At 41.3% G+C, this 20,668-nt stretch overlaps 1 protein-coding gene and 1 non-coding gene across 24 annotated transcripts in view; one reads left to right on the top strand and one right to left on the bottom strand.

Moving 5' to 3' along the window:
* Positions 1 to 20,668, bottom strand: part of BMS1 (BMS1 ribosome biogenesis factor) — a 57,375-nt gene that overhangs the window by 10,313 nt on the left and 26,394 nt on the right. For 9 of the 23 annotated variants that reach the window (XR_012417619.1, XR_012417621.1, XM_065520589.2 and 6 more), the window contains 8 exons: positions 8,019 to 8,092; positions 7,198 to 7,374; positions 4,297 to 4,485; positions 4,033 to 4,213; positions 3,728 to 3,786; positions 2,498 to 2,620; positions 1,443 to 1,590; positions 902 to 1,077 (listed from right to left, as the gene is read on the bottom strand). Coding sequence is in view for 12 of the 23 variants with exons in the window: in XM_065520589.2 (XP_065376661.1) it covers positions 902 to 1,077; positions 1,443 to 1,590; positions 2,498 to 2,620; positions 3,728 to 3,786; positions 4,033 to 4,213; positions 4,297 to 4,485; positions 7,198 to 7,374; positions 8,019 to 8,092 (1,127 nt within the window). In the remaining 11 variants the exon portion in view is untranslated. Of the gene's footprint in view, positions 1 to 901; positions 1,078 to 1,442; positions 1,591 to 2,497; positions 2,621 to 3,727; positions 3,787 to 4,032; positions 4,214 to 4,296; positions 4,486 to 6,729; positions 6,845 to 7,197; positions 7,375 to 8,018; positions 8,093 to 20,668 lie in introns of those variants that run through there. The other 14 variants (XR_012417618.1, XR_012417620.1, XM_065520590.2 and 11 more) reach the window with 5 other exon arrangements.
* Positions 20,081 to 20,184, top strand: LOC135965224 (small nucleolar RNA U13). Its single transcript, XR_010578150.1, has one exon. It is a non-coding gene; the product is annotated as a small nucleolar RNA U13 (small nucleolar RNA).

Below are 20,668 nucleotides of genomic sequence, written 5' to 3'. Positions count from 1 at the left end.
AAAATTGGACCCTGATCATACACTATATACAAAAATCAACTCAAAACAGATATGAAACCTAAGACCCAAATAAGACCTGAAACCATAAAACTCCTAGAAGAAAACACAGGGGAAAAGCCTCTTGACATTGGCCTTAGCAATAATTTTTGTATATCACACCACAAGCCAGGCTACAAATGTAAACATAAACAAGGAGGACTGCATGAAACTAAAAAGCTTCTGCACAGCAAAGGAAACAACCAACGAAATGAAAAGGGAACCTACAGACTGGAAGAAATATTTGCAAACCGCATATCTGATAAAGTGTTAATATCCAAAAATCAGTAAAGAACTCTTATAATAGCAGAAAAACAACCCAGTTGAAAAATGGGCCAAATAGGAAATGACCAATAGGAAATAGGGAGACGTACATTAAAATAATACAAAGTAGTAGACATGTAGGATGAACAAGTTAGAGATCTAGTGTACATCATGAGGGCTATAGTTAATAAAAATGTATTGTCTTTGGGATTTTTGTTAAATCAGTAGATTTTAGCTGCTCTTGTCACACACAAAAAAACTATGTGAGATGGTAGATACATTAATTTGCTTCACTACAGTAACCAGTTTAATATCTATATGTGTCCTCTAAGATCATGTGTTCAACCTCAAATATATAAAATAAAATAAAATTTATTTTAAAAAAGATAAGTTTGTCTTCAATCCAGAAAGAACCACTATTACCATTTTTTGGTGTTCCATTCCAAAATATTCCATGAATATACAGTTGTTCAATCAAATTTAACGTTAGACTTTACACTTGAACATTCAAAGCACGTAAGAAATTATAGAAAAGTATCTGTGTTACTCCCTGTCTGGACAGCATAGGCTTCATCTCCACTAACACACACGCAACCAGTACCTTATACACAGAGTCCTTGTTTGCCTTTAGTCTGACGCCATGGGCGAGCCTGAGTTGGCCTGTGGTCCGCATTCCTGACCAGGTGTCTTTCTCACCCACTGCTTTCAACAAAGATGTTACTGGGTTATAGAAGGCTGGGATGGAAACAGGATACCAAGTTCGCATGAAGACAATATCTGAAAAGAGAGGTAATTTATTTTAACATTTTCAAAAGAAGATTCATAGCCATATTGCGAAGAAACAAAGAAAAAAACCTTCACTCCAAACTTCTCTGCCTGGCTGCAAAGTATTTGAAGGGAAAGCTCGCTAAGGAAACTATTCTCATAGATCACAGAACTGTTACTGGGTGTGGCCAGGGGACTGCAGACACAAGGTGAATGGGCACATCACGTAACACTAGAAGATCTAAGGCTGGAGCCGCTCAACTCTCTAGAGACCTGACTCCAGCCTCTAGAGACCTGACTCCAGCCTCTCATCACACTAGTTAGAGGTCAAGCATGAATGGTAACACCCTGCCCTGAACACTACTCAAGACACTCACCACTCATCAGCAGTTTATCCTCAAAGCTGGCCCGGAAAGCGCCTTCTGGAGCTCGGAGCGCTTTCTTGATCTGCCCCCTTATCCCACTGACAGTTCGAATCACAGCACCTTCAAATTTGGCCACTTCCAAGGCAGAATTAAACATTCCCTATAGGTATAGTAAGATAAAAACACACACACACAAAATCATATACTTTATGCTTTACTTCTTACTTCAAAGATACATACTTGGTTAAAGGACAAAAACAACTCACTGAAGGGTGATACAATAATCAAAATGTATTTGCCCCTGAAAGTGGAATTACTACCTCAAAAATACAACCCTTTCGTTTCCCCCAAAATAATCATGTGGGTTCATGGGCATGCTCATCACCACTGTCTGTGTGGAAGAGAAGATCGAAGAGGGATTTACAGGACTGAACTGGCCTAGGCAGCCTTTGCTGGCGTCTCTCAGACTGGACTACAGCTCAGAACCTTTTACTCAGGTGCATACACTTAGAACATGAAAACAGTAAGATAAACGCCGGTGGTATTATTACCTTATATTGCAAGAACATTTTATGATCTTCCTAACTGTGTTATCAATAGAAACATCCACACAAATGAAATTGTCAATAAATGCTGCTCAAACCACCCTCCCCAAATACTGAAAAACAGTACATCTGTTTCTCTGTACCCTTGCCAAGTTGTCTGCAAATGCTTTGTCGATTTTTCTGCTGAATGGTTAGACAACTTGTGATTTTTTTTTCCTTTGTTAACACAAATTTAAAAAGTAGGAAACAAAACCCAGTGGATAAAATGACATATTTTCAATATGACTTCTGTGGCAGTCTCACATGGAAGTCATGAGTAACAGCCTCAAAAATAGCTGTTTTACTACTGCTTTCTTCGGCATAGTTAAGTAACAGAATATAAAGGAGCAAACAAAATATGAAGTTTATAAAAGATTTCAAATACTTTTCTAAAAACATGAGGCCCATATTTTAGAGGTATTTCATTCCTTTTCTCAAACAATATGGACATTTATAAATATGAGAATATATAGATATACAGACCTTAATAAATGAAGTATTCTTGAAAATTTTATATGGAAAACCAGTTAGCTTTAATTTCTTCACAATTTTTATGGATTTATCCAGATCAAGGACAACTCCTGTGGCAGCTATCCGAAAATCAGGCTAACAGGAACCCCAAAATTTGAAAATAGGAATAATATCAGCAAGAGAAAAACTTCAATTCTATGTGACACAATACATTACCAAAGTGAATTTTACTTACAATTAGCTAGGAAAAACAAGAGAGACCATCTGAACTTGCAACCCAGTGGTCTGACAAAAGCAATCCAAAACTAAAGTTGGTAAGCCAAAATAACAAGGGTGACATGAGGCTGGCACCGTGGCTCATACCTGTAATCCCAGCACTTTGGGATGCTGAGGTGGGCAGATCACCTGAGGTCAGAAGTTCAAGACCAGTCTGGCCAACATGGCAAAATCCCGTCTCTACTAAAAACACAAAAATTAGCTCGGCATGCCACCATGCACACCTGTAATCCCAGCTACTTGGGAGGCAGAGGCAGGAGAACCGCTTAAACCCAGGAGGCAGAGGTTGCAGTGAGCAAAGATCGTGCCACTGCACTCCAGTCTGGATGACAGACTGAGACTCTGTCTCAAAAAACAAAACAAAACAAAACAAACAAACAAAAAACAAGGGCTACTTGAGTACTTTCCTGAGAGTGATTTCAGAGGAATGTTATTTCACTATAATGATTTATTTGGAATGAAATGGAAAAGAAAATACAGTTGCAATGTTTAGGAAGTTAAAATTTGGACCTCCAGGGCAGATTCCATCTGCTCATTATTCTGCTTTCTTCTCTGTTAAATGGGACCGATAAACCCCGCCCTGCCTGACTGGTCAAATGAAAATGGTGTGAACAGACTGCTACCCCAGCACGGCTGCAGGGAGTCTCGTGTCTGGCTGGTCTCTGATGGCTGCTCACAACCTCATATAGTGCTTGGCACATGGTGAGCACTTCTTAAGTACTTGCTTAGATAAATAAATCCAAAAGATGCACAAAAATAGGAAATGTACCATTATAATTCTTCCACCTCCCCTCCTTTAATCCCACACCCTACTGAAAAGGATGTAGGAAGAGTAAAAGCAAAGGGAAATTTACTTTATATTAATAAAAATGAGTAATTTTCAACTTAAAAGTCTCATGTATATAACCCACATTCAGGATATATTTCTCAAACCAATCTGTAAAAGAAATCATCCAAGATAGTTACCATTATGCCACTGACAGACTGTATTGCCAAGAAACCAGTTCCCTGTGGAGTGATAGGGCCTTAAAGGAAAAGCAAAAAAAGAAATATAGCAAACCACAAATTTTAGATTCTAGTTTAACATACTGGATATGGACATTTGGCTTTGGATATAGATTTACATATATACTCCAAACCACCTCCCCGCTCCCAGAAAAGAGAAAAATCTTAGGAGTGAAATTTTATGAAAGGAAAAGCAAAAAGCTATAATAATGCAGCCTGTAAGGTTTAATCTCTGCAATAGGCAAGTTATTGTAATCATATTTTACCCCAAAAGGCTGCTCCGCAATGCATGTGCTGTGGGGTATACTTTAGAAGCCTTTGTCTTCCATTGTGGTCTTCGATATAATAGAGTGGGATGGTCTGAAACCTCCTCCACCCTACAGAAAATATGATTGGATCTCGGGACTTGAGGATTTTCTTATACCAGCGATGTTTCTTCAGACGCATCTGAGGGGATGAGAGGGTAAGATGATTGATGGAGGGGAAATCCACAGAGCCTCAGGCACCAAATATGCAGCAAAGGGACCCACCTGCACGTATCCAACATTTCCCTCACTGTTGCCCAAGCCACCCAGGATAATGGGGTAATGGGGGTCAAAGTTCTGCACAAATTCACAGGGAACATTTTCAATCTCAACGCGGACGTACATCCCAGGTCGAAAACCCTCATACTGAACTCTGGCTTCATCATCTTGATCTTCAAATTCTGCGCGATTCAGCTACACATGACAGGAAAAAAAAAAAAAAAAACCCATATGCCATTATCTGTAATAAACATAAGATTAACATGAACAAAGGCGCAATTTCTAAATAAAGGAACTATGGACAGAATTATGTAGGCTTTATCCTATTAAAAATACTACACATTTGGCCAGGCACAGAGGCTCATGCCTGTAGTCCCAGCACTTTGGGAGGCCGAGGCAGGTGGATCACATGAGATCAGGAGTTTGAAACCAGTCTTCAACATGGTGAAACCCCGTCTCTACTAAAAATACCAAAATTAGCTGGGTGTGGTGGTGTGTGCCTGTAGTCCCAGCTACTCAGGAGGCAGAGGTGAGAGAACTGCTTGAACCCGGGAGACGGAGGTTGCAGTGAGTTGCGATCGTGCCACTGCACTCCAGCCTGGGCAATAGAGCGAGATTCCGTCTCAAAACGCAAAAAGCAAGAAACAAACAAACAAAAAAAACCTACACATTTTACCTCTACAGTCTGCTCAGAATATGTCCCAACCGTTTTCTTCTCTGCTGCTCCAAGGGATAGCAAATGTAGATAACTCTGTGGAGCCCTGCGTGCCTGAACACTGGAAATGTCTCCAGTCCACAACTTCTTTCCTTCCTCTCCAAACAATTCTTTCACACTTTTCCCGTCTTCAAACACCCAACACCACCCTCACCTCCACTCAGCTGATGGCTGTTTCCTGATTCACTCCAAAACCAAAAGAACCTCCATGGTCAACCCTCTACCAGGGTTTCCTCCCATATCCAGCCTTATTAGAGCTCCAACCTGGCCCGTAGGGGAGCTATGTGTGGCTATTTAAATTAAAATTAATTACAATTAGGTAATATTTAAAATGCAGTTCCTCAATCATACTAGCCACACTGGAAGTGGTCCATATCAACCTGCGGCCAGGGTTACAATACTGGGAAGCAAAGACGTGCATCTCCATGATCACAGAAAGTTCTACGGGCAGCTCAGGAACAGATGATTTGTCCAAGCCTCTACTCAGGGCCACACATCAGTTGCTCACTAGACACCATCCACTCTTCCTGGACTTTACTCCAACAGCTGTTCCCTCTGTTCCCTCTCTTATCTCAAAACCTTTTGATTCCACTTTTTCCACCAACAACTGCTCCATTTCTCTGCTTCTCTCTGCAGCAAAACCCCACAAAAGTTTTCTGCAGTCACAGCTTCCAGTTCCTCTGCTCCCATTCTCCTACATCCATGAAAATTGGTGCTTGCCAAGACTGATGAAGGCCCCCACACTGAAGGACTCTTCCAGTGGTCAACTCTGCCTTAACCATAGTTAACATGACAGCAGGGTCTGAACAACGCTTCGCCTCCGTGTACAACTGGCTTCCCGTGTGCCTGCATGCTCACACTGCTTCTCCTGCCTGGGCACTGCTCAGGCCTCACGGCCACAGTCGCCCCATCTCGCCCATGCCAGTCTTGCTCCTCCCACTCACTCTGCACTCACTCCCTGGCCACCTGACAACGTTAAGTGGCATCTACATGCTGAGGGCTGTACATCTAAGTCCCTGGCCAGACCTCTCTCCAGACCTGACACTCCACTTGTCTGCATGACACCCAACCGAAACAAACATCATCTTCCCAAAGCTGCATCTGCAGAGGGTTTCCTGTCTAACTTACAACAACCCATCCTTCCAGGAACTTCCAGTCACCATCCTCATTTCCTCTTACACACCCCACATTCAGTCCACCAGGAAATCCTACTGACCCAGCTTCTAAATAAAGTCTATCCGGGTTTGACTCTTTGTCTTATTTCCACTGCCAGCTCTCTGGTTTGTGCCACCTGCCTGATCTTTTGGCAGAGTGATCCGATTACCTTAATGTCTCTCCTCTGCTCAAAACCCTCCAAGGACTCCCATTTCAGAGTGAAACATTCAGTCTTTTTCCAATGGCCCACAAGGCTCTAGGTAATTTTAAATTGTAAATGGTGTGAAGCAAAAACTTCAGAGTTAGCCTAGTCATGCCAATCAAAGGTCAACACAGACTTGCAACCACGAAGCTAATGCCTAATCAGGAGATAGTTCTTTGACTAAATGAAGACCTAGATCTGTTCCAGCTTACACAGGCACTCCTGGCCTCACTAACAAGGCGCAACTCAGATGCTCACCATCAACTGTACACATGTTTCTGTGTCTGTCTCCTTCAGAGTGAGATCACCGCCTCCAGCAACCTGCTTAGCACCCCCAGGCAGGAGGGCCACACCATATCCCTTTATCTCTGCATCAGACCTTACATTCCACATGTCCTTCTGAACTCTGACCAGGATGAGTTTTCAGAGCACTCCTCCTATGAGCTCTGGTGTGTCCATAAGCCACATGGGCCACTGATCACCTGCCATTCAAATCAGGAAGCAGCAATCAGAATAGGCAGCCAATGCTTGCACTGAAATGAATACACTGTCTCAGATCACTACATTGTAAAAGTCTCAAAAGTAGAGACCATGTGTCAGTCATTTCTGTTTCCTAATTCTTGTTACAAAATAGGTATGGATCTTTTTCTGGTGACCTTCTGACTGCAGACACAATGAGCTCACTGCATGAATAAACACACTCATATGCATCTCTACGCAGGAGTCCAAATGAAAAGCACAGAAGCAGGATAGGGAGCAGGGACCCAAACAAAATCAGGTATTCCTGTGCTATGATAGTCTTGACAAGGGGCTGAGAGGAACTGAGGCTTCTCACCTGTGCTTGTTTCTGCATTTCTCCTTTAAGATCATCAAAATATGTGCTTTCTCCTTCATCATATTCTGCATCAAACATCTCCTTCAATTTTCTCTTCTTATCCAAATGCTTTTTCTTGGCACTTTCTTCTTCGTTGGGGTCAATTTCTTCCTTAACTTCTTTCTCTACCTCTTCATTCTTAAATTTCCAGAAGAAAAAATTTTGTGTATGTTTATGAAGGTCTTTTCTTTAAACATTAGATTTTTTAAAGTTCGATTTAAACAAAAATCTTAGCAAAATCTCTTATCACTATCAATAAAACAAAACAAAACACAACACAACCTTTGTCTCTGAATAACATGGTACTGCTACAGGAAATGGTTACATCTGCATTACAATTAGCTGCCATTCCTTAAGCTGGCTGGGAACACAAACTAGAATAAAAATAACAGATGTGTCCCTCAGGGAGATGCTCCCAGACCCTGTTCCAAAGAAATATTAGGGAGAACAGGGACTTTGTTCTTTTAAATGACACTTAAATTTAAGAAGAGGAGAATGATGGCAATGGTCGAATGTCAGTCCAAGAAACTAAGACTTCTGTGAGTGAAAAATCACAGTGGACTTGGCAAATGACTGTGGCAAGAAGCGGTAGTAATTATTATCCAAAACTTAACAAGTAAACAAGAAAATTTCTCTTTGGTCCCCACATCCCCACCCTTTAGGAAGGAATCTATCCATCCAGTCTGCAATCTTCACACATCACAAGTAAGATCTGCATTTCTCAACGTGGGCCTCTCTCAGAACACAATGACCAAGAACAGCCAGCCACAGCAAAGTCATACCTGAGTATCGGAATCTGATTTTCCCTTGTGTACATCCCCTGTTTCCAAGTCTTCAAAGTCACCGTAGAGCTCCTCTGGGAAAAGAACACCCAAAGGCTACTCCGTGAGCCAGGCATGCAGGTGCTGCTGGCCCCACCCACCACAGGCCCACAGCACACTCCACGCTCCAAGCCTCATTCTCACTTCCCGTCACTACACACACAGGCAAAACTGCACTAGGGAATGTTTCGTAAAACAATTAGTATTTCATCATCTGTTTAGGTAAACTAAATGGACCCAATCCACATTTCCACACTTAGTCAAAATCCCAATTTCAATTTTTCCAGTATAGATAATGGATACTGTTTTTTTTTTTTTTTTCCCTGGAGATGGAGTCTCGCTCTGTCACCCAAGCTGGAGTGTAGTGACATGATCTTGGCTCACTTTAACCTCTGCCTCCCGGGTTCAAGCAATTCTACTGCCTCAGTCTCCCTAGTAGCTGGGATTATAGGCACCCGCCACCAGGCCTGGCTAATTTTTGTATTTTTAGTAGAGATAGGATTTCACCATATTGGCCAGGCTGGTCTCAAACTCCTGACCTCATGATCTGCCCTCCTCAGCCTTCCAAAGTGCTGGGATTACAGGCATGAGCCACTGCACCCAACCAATGGACACTCAAAAGACACAGAGGTCTATCCGTGTCCGCCAAACGAATAGTTCAAAGAGTGAATAGAAAAGCCCCACGCTGATACCAGCACATGTGAAAAGGAGTCTCAATGTAAGTTCAACACAACACAATCGTGTAACACACCTAGGGGAAATCTTAGATTATATAAAACATAGCATTTAGATTAAGAGTAGAGCCCCAGATCCCTTTTCCTAGCCAGGGGAACTGAGACACACAACACCTGGAAAATCGGGTAACTCCCACCCCAATACTGCGCTCTACCAAGGATCTTAGCAAACGGGCACACCAGGAGACTATATCCCACACCTGGCCGGGAGGGTCCCACGCCCACGGAGCCTCCCTCATTGCTAGCACAGCAGTCCCCCCGCAAGGCAGCAGCGAGGCTGGGGGAGGGGCACCCGCCATTGCTGAGGCTTAAGTAGATAAACAAAGTGGCTGGGAAGCTCCAACTGGGTGGAGCTCACAGCAGCTGAAGGAGTCCTGCCTGTCTCTGTAGACTCCACCTCTGGGGACAGGGCACAGCTAAACAACAACAACAACAACAAAAAGCAGCTGAAACCTCTGCAGACACAAACGACTCTGTCTGACAGCTTTGAAGTGAGCAGTGGATCTCCCAACACGGAGGTTGAGATCTGAGAAGGGACAGACTACCTGCTCAAGTGGGTCCCTGACCCCTGAGTAGCCTAACTGGGAGACTTCCCCCACTAGGGGCAGACCAACACCCCACACCTCACACGGTGGAGTACACCCATGAGAGGAAGCTTCCATAGCAAGAATCAGACAGGTACACTCGCTGTTCAGCAATATTCTATCTTCTGCAGCCTCTGCTGCTGATAACCAGGCAAACAGGGTCTGGAGTGGACCTCAAGCAATCTCCAACAGACCTACAGCTGAGGGTCCTGACTGTTAGAAGGAAACTATCAAACAGGAAGGACACCCACACCAAAACCCCATCAGTACGTCACCATCATCAAAGACCAGAGGCAGGTAAAACCACAAAGATGGGGAAAAAGCAGGGCAGAAAAGCTGGAAATTCAAAAAATAAGAGCGCATCGCCCCCTGCAAAGGAACACAGCTCATCGCCAGCAATGGATCAAAGCTGGACGGAGAATGACTTTGACGAGATGAGAGAAGAAGGCTCCAGTCCATCAAACTTCTCAGAGCTAAAGGAGGAATTACGTACCCAGCGCAAAGAAACTAAAAATCTTGAAAAAAAAGTGGAAGAATTGATAACTAGAATAATTAATGCAGAGAACGCCATAAACGAATGGACAGAGATGAAAACCATGACACAAGAAATACGTGACAAATGCACAAGCTTTAGTAACCGACTCGATCAACTGGAAGAAAGAGTATCAGCGATTGAGGATCAAATGAATGAAATGAAGCGAGAAGAGAAACCTAAAGAAAAAAGAAGAAAAAGAAATGAACAAAGCCTGCAAGAAGTATGGGATTATGTAAAAAGACCAAATCTATGTCTTACTGGGGTGCCTGAAAGTGAGGGGGAAAATGGAACCAAGTTGGAAAACACTCTTCAGGATATCATCCAGGAGAACTTCCCCAACCTACTAGGGGAGGCCAACATTCAAATTCAGGAAATACAGAGAACGCCACAAAGATACTCCTCGAGAAGAGCAACTCCAAGACACATAATTGCCAGATTCACCGAAGTTGAAATGAAGGAAAAAATCTTAAGGGCATCCAGAGAGAAAGGTCGGGTTACCCACAAAGGGAAGCCCATCAGACTAACAGCAGATCTCACGGCAGAAACTCTACAAGCCAGAAGAGAGTGGGGGCCAATATTCGACATTCTTAAAGAAAAGAATTTTCAACCCAGAATTTCATATCCAGCCAAACTAAGTTTCATAAGTGAAGGAGAAATAAAATCCTTTACAGATAAGCAAATGCTTAGAGATTTTGTCACCACCAGGCCTGCCTTACAAGAGACACTGAAGGAAGCACTAAACATGGAAAGGAACAACCGGTACCAGCCATTGCAAAAACATGCCAAAATGTAAAGACCATCGAGGCTAGGAAGAAACTGCATGAACTAACGAGCAAAATAACCAGTTAATATCATAATGGCAGGATCAAGTTCACACATAACAATATTAACCTTAAATGTAAATGGACTAAATGCTCCAATTAAAAGACACAGACTGGCAAACTGGATAAAGAGTCAAGACCCATCAGTTTGCTGTATTCAGGAGACCCATCTCACATGCAGAGACATACATAGACTCAAAATAAAGGGATGGAGGAAGGTCTACTAAGCAAATGGAGAACCAAAAAAAGCAGGGGTTGCAATACTAGTCTCTGATAAAACAGACTTTAAACCATCAAAGATCAAAAGAGACAAAGAAGGCCATTACATAATGGTAAAGGGATCAATTCAACAGGAAGAGCTAACTATCCTAAATATATATGCACCCAATACAGGAGCACCCAGATTCATAAAGCAAGTCCTTAAAGACTTACAAAGAGACTTAGACTCCCATACAATAATAATGGGAGACTTCAACACCCCACTGTCAACATTAGACAGGTCAACGAAACAGAAAGTTAACAAGGATATCCAGGAATTGAACTCATCTCTGCAGCAAGCAGACCTAATAGACATCTACAGAACTCTCCACTCCAAATCAACAGAATATACATTCTACTCAGCACCACATCACACTTATTCCAAAATTGACCACATAGTTGGAAGTAAAGCACTCCTCAGCAAATGTACAAGAACAGAACTTATAACAAACTGTCTCTCAGACCACAGTGCAATCAAACTAGAACTCAGGACTAAGAAACTCAATCAAAACCGCTCAACTACATGGAAACTGAATAACCTGCTCCTGAATGACTACTGGATACATAACGAAATGAAGGCAGAAATAAAGATGTTCTTTGAAACCAATGAGAACAAAGATACAACATACCAGAATCTCTGGGACACATTTAAAGCAGTGTGTAGAGGGAAATTTATAGCACTAAATGCCCACAAGAGAAAGCTGGAAAGATCTAAAATTGACACTCTAACATCACAATTAAAAGAACTAGAGAAGCAAGAGCAAACACATTCAAAAGCTAGCAGAAGGCAAGAAATAACTAAGATCAGAGCAAAACTGAAGGAGATAGAGACACAAAAAACCCTCCAAAAAATCAATGAATCCAGGAGTTGGTTTTTGGAAAAGATCAACAAAATTGATAGACCGCTAGCAAGACTAATAAAGAAGAAAAGAGAGAAGAATCAAATCGACGCAATAAAAAATGATAAAGGGGTTATCACCACCGACCCCACAGAAATACAAACTACCATCAGAGAATATTATAAACACCTCTATGCAAATAAACTAGAAAATCTAGAAGAAATGGATAATTTCCTGGACACTTACACTCTCCCAAGACTAAACCAGGAAGAAGCTGAATTCCTGAATAGACCAATAGCAGGCTCTGAAATTGAGGCAATAATTAATAGCCTACCAATGAAAAAAAGTCCAGGACCAGAGGGATTCACAGCTGAATTCTACCAGAGGTACAAGGAGGAGCTGGTACCATTCCTTCTGAAACTATTCCAATCAATAGAAAAAGAGGGAATCCTCCCTAACTCATTTTATGAGGCCAACATCATCCTGATACCAAAGCCTGGCAGAGACACAACAAAAAAAGAGAATTTTAGACCAATATCCCTGATGAACATCGATGCAAAAATCCTCAATAAAATACTGGCAAACCGGATCCAGCAGCACATCAAAAAGCTTATCCACCATGATCAAGTGGGCTTCATCCCTGGGATGCAAGGCTGGTTCAACATAGGCAAGTCAATAAACGTAATCCAGCATATAAACAGAACCAAAGACAAAAACCACATGATTATCTCAATAGATGCAGAAAAGGCCTTTGACAAAATTCAACAGCCCTTCATGCTAAAAACGCTCAATAAATTCGGTATTGATGGAACGTATCTCAAAATCGTAAGAGCTATTTATGACAAACCCACAGCCAATATCATACTGAATGGGCAAAAACTGGAAAAATTCCCTTTGAAAACTGGCACAAGACAGGGATGCCCTCTCTCACCGCTCCTATTCAACATAGTGTTGGAAGTTCTGGCTAGGGCAATCAGGCAAGAGAAAGAAATCAAGGGTATTCAGTTAGGAAAAGAAGTCAAATTGTCCCTGTTCGCAGATAACATAATTGTCTATTTAGAAAACCCCATTGTCTCAGCCCAAAATCTCCTTAAGCTGATAAGCAACTTCAGCAAAGTCTCAGGATACAAAATTAATGTGCAAAAATCACAAGCATTCTTATACACCAGTAACAGACAAACAGAGAGCCAAATCATGAATGAACTTCCATTCACAATTGCTTCAAAGAGAATGAAATACCTAGGAATCCAACTTACTAGGGACGTAAAGGACCTCTTCAAGGAGAACTACAAGCCACTGCTCAGTGAAATAAAAGAGGACACAAACAAATGGAAGAACATACCATGCTCATGGATAGGAAGAATCAATATCATGAAAATGGCCATACTGCCCAAGGTAATTTATAGATTCAATGCCATCCCCATCAAGCTACCAATGAGTTTCTTCACAGAATTGGAAAAAACTGCTTTAAAGTTCATATGGAACCAAAAAAGACCCCGCATTGCCAAGACAATCCTAAGTCAAAAGAACAAAGCTGGAGGCGTCATGCTACCTGACTTCAAACTATACTACAAGGCTACAGTAACCAAAACAGCATGGTACTGGTACCAAAACAGAGATATAGACCAATGGAACAGAACAGAGTCCTCAGAAATAATACCACACATCCACAGCCATCTGATCTTTGCCAAACCTCAGAAAAACAAGAAATGGGGAAAGGATTCCCTATTTAATAAATGGTGCTGGGAAAATTGGCTAGCCATAAGTAGAAAGCTCAAACTGGATCCTTTCCTTACTCCTTATACGAAAATTAATTCAAGATGGATTAGAGACTTAAATGTTAGACCTAATACCATAAAAACCCTAGAAGAAAACCTAGGTAATACCATTCAGGACATAGGCATGGGCAAGGAATTCATGTCTAAAACACCAAAAGCAACAGCAACAAAAGCCAAAATTGACAAATGGGATCTAATTAAACTAAAGAGCTTCTGCACAGCAAAAGAAACTACCATCAGAGTGAACAGGCAACCTACAGAATGGGAGAAACTTTTTGCAATCTACTCATCTGACAAAGGGCTAATATCCAGAACCTACAAAGAACTCAAACAAATTTACAAGAAAAAAACAAACAACCCCATCGAAAAGTGGGCAAAGGATATGAACAGACAGTTCTCAAAAGAAGACATTCATACAGCCAACAGACACATGAAAAAATGCTCATCATCACTGGCCATCAGAGAAATGCAAATCAAAACCACAATGAGATACCATCTCACACCAGTTAGAATGGTGATCATTCAAAAGTCAGGAAACAACAGGTGCTGGAGAGGATGTGGAGAAATAGGAACACTTTTACACTGTTGGTGGGAGTGTAAACTAGTTCAACCATTATGGAAAACAGTATGGCGATTCCTCAAGGATCTAGAACTAGAAGTACCATAGGACCCAGCCATCTCATTACTGGGTATATACCCAAAGGATTATAAATCAGGCTGCTATAAAGACACATGCACACGTATGTTTATTGCGGCACTATTCACAATAGCAAAGACTTGGAATCAACCCAAATGTCCATCAGTGACAGACTGGATTAAGAAAATGTGGCACATATACACCATGGAATACTATGCAGCCATAAAAAAGGATGAGTTTGTGTCCTTTGTAGGGACATGGATGCAGCTGGAAACCATCATTCTCAGCAAACTATCACAAGAACAGAAAACCAAACACCGCATGTTCTCACTCATAGGTGGGAACTGAACAATGAGATCACTTGGACTCGGGAAGGGGAACATCACACACCGGGGCCTATCCTGGGGAGGGGAAAGTGGGGAGGGATTGCACTGGGAGGTATACCTGATGTAAATGACGAGTTGATGGGTGCTGACGAGTTGATGGGTGCAGCACGCCAACATGGCACAGGTATACATATGTAACAAACCTGCACATTATCCACATGTACCCTAGAACTTAAAGTATAATAAAAATAAAAGAAAAGAAAAGAAAAGAAGAAAAAAAAAAAAAAGAATCCCTGCCTACCCAAAAAAAAAAAAAAAAAAAAAAGAGTAGAGCCCCAAACCACACCAAACCCATGGGAAGAGCTTATTCACTCATTCATTCCTTCATTTGTTTTTGGAGCTCTGGGCTCAATTACAGTTCCCACTCTTAAAAGAAATAGACAAGTAAGGCTGCATGCAGTGGCTCATGACTGTAAACCCAGCAGTTTGGGGGCCTGGGAGGCAGAGGTTGCAGTGAGCCATAATTGCATCACTGAACTCTGGCCTGGGTGACAGAGTGAGACCCTGTCTCAAAAAAAGGAAAACAAAAGAAACAGGCAAGTTAAAACTCATTTGGGAGAGCAATGTTTAGAAGGCTATTAAAACATTTTCACTTAAGGGCCAAAGAACCAGGTAGAAGTTATAATAGATAGGAAGCGCCTATTTGTAATAAAAGCAAAAAAGGATAAAATAGGAATAAACCTAACAAGAAATGCACCAGAACTTTATTTAAAAAAAAAAAAAAGAAGAAAAGCTTTAATATGCTACCAAAGGATGAAAGGAATAGCATCATCACCAACACTCGTATGTGCTCTGCACACCAGGCACTGCATTAAGTACTTTCCTAAGCTTAACCACATTCTTCAACCCAAGGAAGTAGGTGTTGTAAATATTATCTACGGAATAATGATATGTTCTCATTTCAAAAGAAAGACTCGACTTCACAAATACGCCAATTCTCCTTTTAGCACAGTTACAACCCAAAACCACCACTAAGGATTTCTGATCTAGAGAAGATAACACATTATTCCCTCCTAAAAAGTGTAACCTAAACTCTAGAAATAATAGACAGGAGATGATCAATGGAGAATTCTGAAAGGTGGAAAGAAAAAGGCTGCTGACACACTCTAGGACTAGGGAATGTATAGTGGCCAGGTGTCTCCTTGGACCTCATCCAATAGGAAGGTGACCCAGGCCCAGAGTCTCCCAACTCCAAGGTAGCAATAGAAGGCAACCCAGGCAGACTCAGTCCTCCCAGATCAAAGGAGATCTTCCCCACAACAAGAAAACCAGCTCCACACACCAAGACAACCACCATTCCCCACCCACCTAGCTGCAGCAGGTGGCCCAGCCTGGGGCAGCTCCCCTGTTCCCTCAGGTGGGCATCAGCAGGGACTGGTGGGAGAGCCCCAGTGATACCAGATACGCCAAACAGACCAAAATAACACCATGAAGGCTCTGAAATTAAATTGTCAATGGAATTACAGCCCACAAAGTAGACCAGGACCTATAGACTAAACCGAAACAAGACTGCCTGCAAAAATAAAAAAATTACATAGGCAGATGTTGGAACCATCATCGCTTATAGCGGTCAGTATAAAAATGCTTCAACAAGCAACTACAAATCCTATGGCAACAAACAAAGAACTGAAAATGTCAGCAAAGAAACTGAAGAAGAATCAAATGGAAATTACAGAAATATAAAATACAGTAACAGAATTAAAAAAAAAATCTATCTGGATGGGTTCTATTGAGTAAAAGTGGAGGTGACAGAGGACAGAATCAGAGAAGCTGAAACCTGATCAACAGAATTCACCCAGTCTGAAAAATAGAGAGAAAATAACCTGAAAACAAATGAACAGAGCTGCATGGACCTGTGGGACAATAACAAAAGACCCCGCATTTATGTTATCTGAGTCCCATAGGAGACCAGAGCTGCGAAAGCATGCAAATAACTAATTCCTGATGCTTCCCACATTTGGTGAAAGATATAAACTTACAGATTCAAGAAGCTGAGCAAACCTGGAAGTATACCAAAAGAAAGCAACACTGATTAAACTTTCAAAACTAAAAACAAAGATCAAAAAAGGCAGAATGCCAGCAGGGACACGCCAACTCAAATGCCAGTGTATTTCTCCTCTAAAATCATGGAGGCCAGAAGGAAGTGGCACAACATTTTCAAGTGCTTAAAAACAAAAAAAAACAAACAAAAAAACATGTTGGCTACAAATTCTATATCCCATGAAACTACCCTTCAGAAATGAAGAGAGAAATAAAGACATTCTCAGAGGAAGAGAATATAGGAATTTGTCACTGGTAAATTTAGAAATGCTAAAAAGTGGCTACAGAAATATATTCTGTCATTTCCACTACACAAAAAATTAAAACAAAAAAATCAAAATAAAAAAAATGACTACAGAAAGTTCTTATGCAGAAGGGATGAATATGGGACTATGGGAGGAGGGACAAAGGAAAGACCAGAAATGTGGAAACCACACACTAGACAATCCATAGTTCTTAAAATCACATTTGACGACTCAAACAAAAACTATACCACCACCTAATACTCAAGCCAGTGATTTATAAGAGTGGAAAAGGTAAAGAGACATAAATGCAAGGCAGGTTTCCACACTTTGAAGTGGTAAATACTGGTACCAGTGGACTACTATATTACAACGCATATTGTAACATCCAGAGCAAACACTTTAAGACTATACAAAGAGGTACACGCAACAACATTATACAGAAATAGATCAAGATGGAGCTAAAGAAAAAGGAAACAAAAAAGCAAATAATAAAAACATCAGATATAAGCAATTATGTAATAATAAGCACCTTAAATGTAAATGGTCTAAATAAACCAAAAGACAGATTGATGGAGAGCCTATAATAAACACATGGCCCAACTAGATACTGTTCGTAAGAAACTTCCAACTCACTTAAGGACCTAAGTAGGCTGAAGGTAAAAGAATGGAGAAAGATATCTTATATAATCATTAATTTTTTAAGGAAGCAGGAATGAATATATTAATATCTCATGAAGTAGACTTCAAGCAAAATAATTTACCAGAGCTGGAGAGAGGGTCTTCGCTGAATTTTAAGATATAAAATTTCCTATGCTGCCTTGACATCTTTGAGCCTTACAGGGCCCCAAAGGCCTAGCCATGGGTTTTCCTGTTTCTGACAGACAGCTCCTACCCTGCCACCCAGCAGGAAAGGCTCCCCCCCTGGCTAGTTCTTTTATCAGCCAGAGCAGCTGCACCTCAGCCTAAGAAGTTTCACTTCACCTGTCTGCCAGCCCATGAATTTATTCAAACAAGCCAATTGCATTCCCCCTCAGGAACCATTAGTCATTGTGCGCTCTTGTTACTACCAAGCCTGCCTGCCTCCTCAGACCCCAGCCCTCACTCCGCTACAGAGTATGGTGCCCATCTGACCCTGTGTGGCATTCAGTGTCCTCCTCTGAGCTGTGGGTATATGTGACTAAAACACTGCTGTCAATCTCATCCATCCACACCAGGTGTTGTGTTCAGCCATCTCCTACACTTTAGGGCAGGGACCCCTCCTTCACCAATGGCATGAAAAGGAAGTGACCATAACAATTGCTTAATGACAAAAGGATTAACCCACCAAGAAGACATCTACTTCAACATCCTCCTCTCAGCAACTGTTAAAACTAGGCAGAGGTTGGGCGCAGTGGCTCATGCCTGTAATTCCAGCACTCTGGGAGGCCAAGACAAAGGATTGCTTGTGGCAGGAGTTTGAGCGTGGGAAACATAGCAAGTCCCTGTCTCTCCAAAAAATTTTAAAATTAGCCAGGTATGGCGGCACACACCTATAGTACCAGCTACTCAGGAGGTTAAGCCAGGGGAACTGCTTGAGCCTAGGAGGTCAAGGCTGCAGTGAGTCATGTTCGTGCCACTGCACTCTAGCATAAGTGACAGAGTGAAACTAGGCAGCAAAGGAGCAAGGATTTACAAAAGATCTGAATAGTCAACCAGCAAAATCTGACATCTGTACAACACCCCACTCCCCAACAGCAAAATACACACATTTTTAAAGCCAACAGAAATCTACCAAGATGAAATACATTTGGGGCAATAAAAGAAAACACAGCAAATCTAAAAGAATTCAAATCATAAGAATATGTTCTCAGAACATAATGTAATCAAGCTAGAAATCTATAACAGAAAGACAGGAAACTCTCTAAATACTTGATAATTAAAACAACGTATATATAAATAATGCATGGGCCAAAAAGAAGTCCCAAAGGAAATATGAATGAAAATACAACACATGAACATTTGTGGGGTACAGCACAGCAGTACAGAGAAGGAATCTTAAGCACTAAATGCTCACATTAGAAATGAGAAAAGATAAACCAATAACCTAAGAAACTTCAAGATTAACAAACCCCAAACAGAAGAATAGAAATAATAAGGGCAGAAATTGGCCGGGCGCGGTGGCTCATGCCTGTAATCCCAGCACTTTGGGAGGCCAAGGCGGGTGGATCACCTGAGGTAGGGAGTTTGAGACCAGCCTGACCAACATGGAGAAACCCGTCTCTACAAAAAATAACAAAAAATTAGCTGTGCGTGCTGGTGCATGTTTGTAATCCCAGCTACTCGGGAAGCTGAGGCAGGAGTATCACTTGAACCCAGAGGCGGAGGTTGCAGGGAGCCAAGATCGTGCCATTGCACTCCAGCCTGGGCAACAAGAGTGAAACTCAGTCTCAAAAAAAAAAAAAAAACTAAATAAATAAATAAAAAATAAAGGGCAGATATCAATAAAATTGAAAACAGAAAAACAGAGAAAATCAATGAAACAAAAAGCTGGTTATTTGAATAGAATCAACAAAACTAATAAATTTTACGACAAAGATAAAAACAGAGAAGACACAAACCAACAACATCACGAATAAAACAGGGGTTATCAAAAAGGCTCCCGCAGCCGTTAAAGAGTGTTAAGCAAATACTCGAAACATCACCCTCAGACTACTCAAGCTGGTCTCTTCAAGGCACTCAGTGCAACTTCCACTTCCCTAACAGGACTTGAAATACCTTGAAAATCATAAACTACCAAAATTCAGGCAAGATGAAATAGATAATCTGAATCGTCTTATAACCATTAAAGACATAAAATTTGTAATTAAGAGCTTCTGGAACAAGAAATCTCCAGGCACAGATGGTTTCACTGCAGAATTACACCAAATATTTAAAGAATTCATCCCAATTCTATGCAAACTCTTCCAGAAAACAGAATAGGGAACACTTTGCAACTCTTTTTATGAGGCTACTATTATCCCAATGCCAAAATCAGATGAAGACAGTACCCCCACAAAAAGAAAAAACAAAACAAAACAAAAAACCCACAGACCAATATCTCTCATGAATGAAAAAGTCCTCAACAAAATACTACCAAATGGAATCCAACAACACATAAAAAGATTTGTTTAAAAATTTTCACATGGCGATCTTTTCATAGTTCATAAGTGTGACGACTGGGTATTCACGCATATATGTGGGATATGCTACCCTTGACCCTTGTTACAACATTAGCACATTAACCATCTGACATGAAAAGAAAAAACAAAGAACACACATATTTCCATATGTTGTATCTTCATTTTCATTCATGATCAAGTGAGAGTTATTCCAGGAATACAAGACTGCTTTGACATTCAAAAAATTAATCAGGCCAGATGCGGTGGCTCCTGCCTGTAAACCTAATGCTTGGGAGGCTGAAGTGGCAGGATCCCTTGAAGCCAAGAGTTCCCTTGAAGCCAAGACCAACCTAGGCAACACGGTAAGACCGGGCTCTACAAAAAAAAAAAAAATTAGCCAGGCATGATAGCACACAAGTGTAGTCCCAGCTACTTGGGTGGTGGAGGAAGGAGGATCACTGGAGCACAGGAGGTCAAGGCTGCAGTGAGTCATGATCGCACCACTGTACTCCAGCCTGGGTGACAGAGGAAGACTGTGTCTCAAAAAATAAAAAGATCAGTGTAATCTATATCAAAAGAGTAAAGAATGAAACTCATATCCAGATGATCATATCAAC

This window comes from Macaca fascicularis, chromosome 9 (assembly GCF_037993035.2).
Source record: "Macaca fascicularis isolate 582-1 chromosome 9, T2T-MFA8v1.1".
Lineage (NCBI taxonomy): Eukaryota > Metazoa > Chordata > Mammalia > Primates > Cercopithecidae > Macaca > Macaca fascicularis.
Note: the sequence above shows the minus strand (reverse complement) of the source record. Positions and strands in the feature narration are given on the sequence as shown.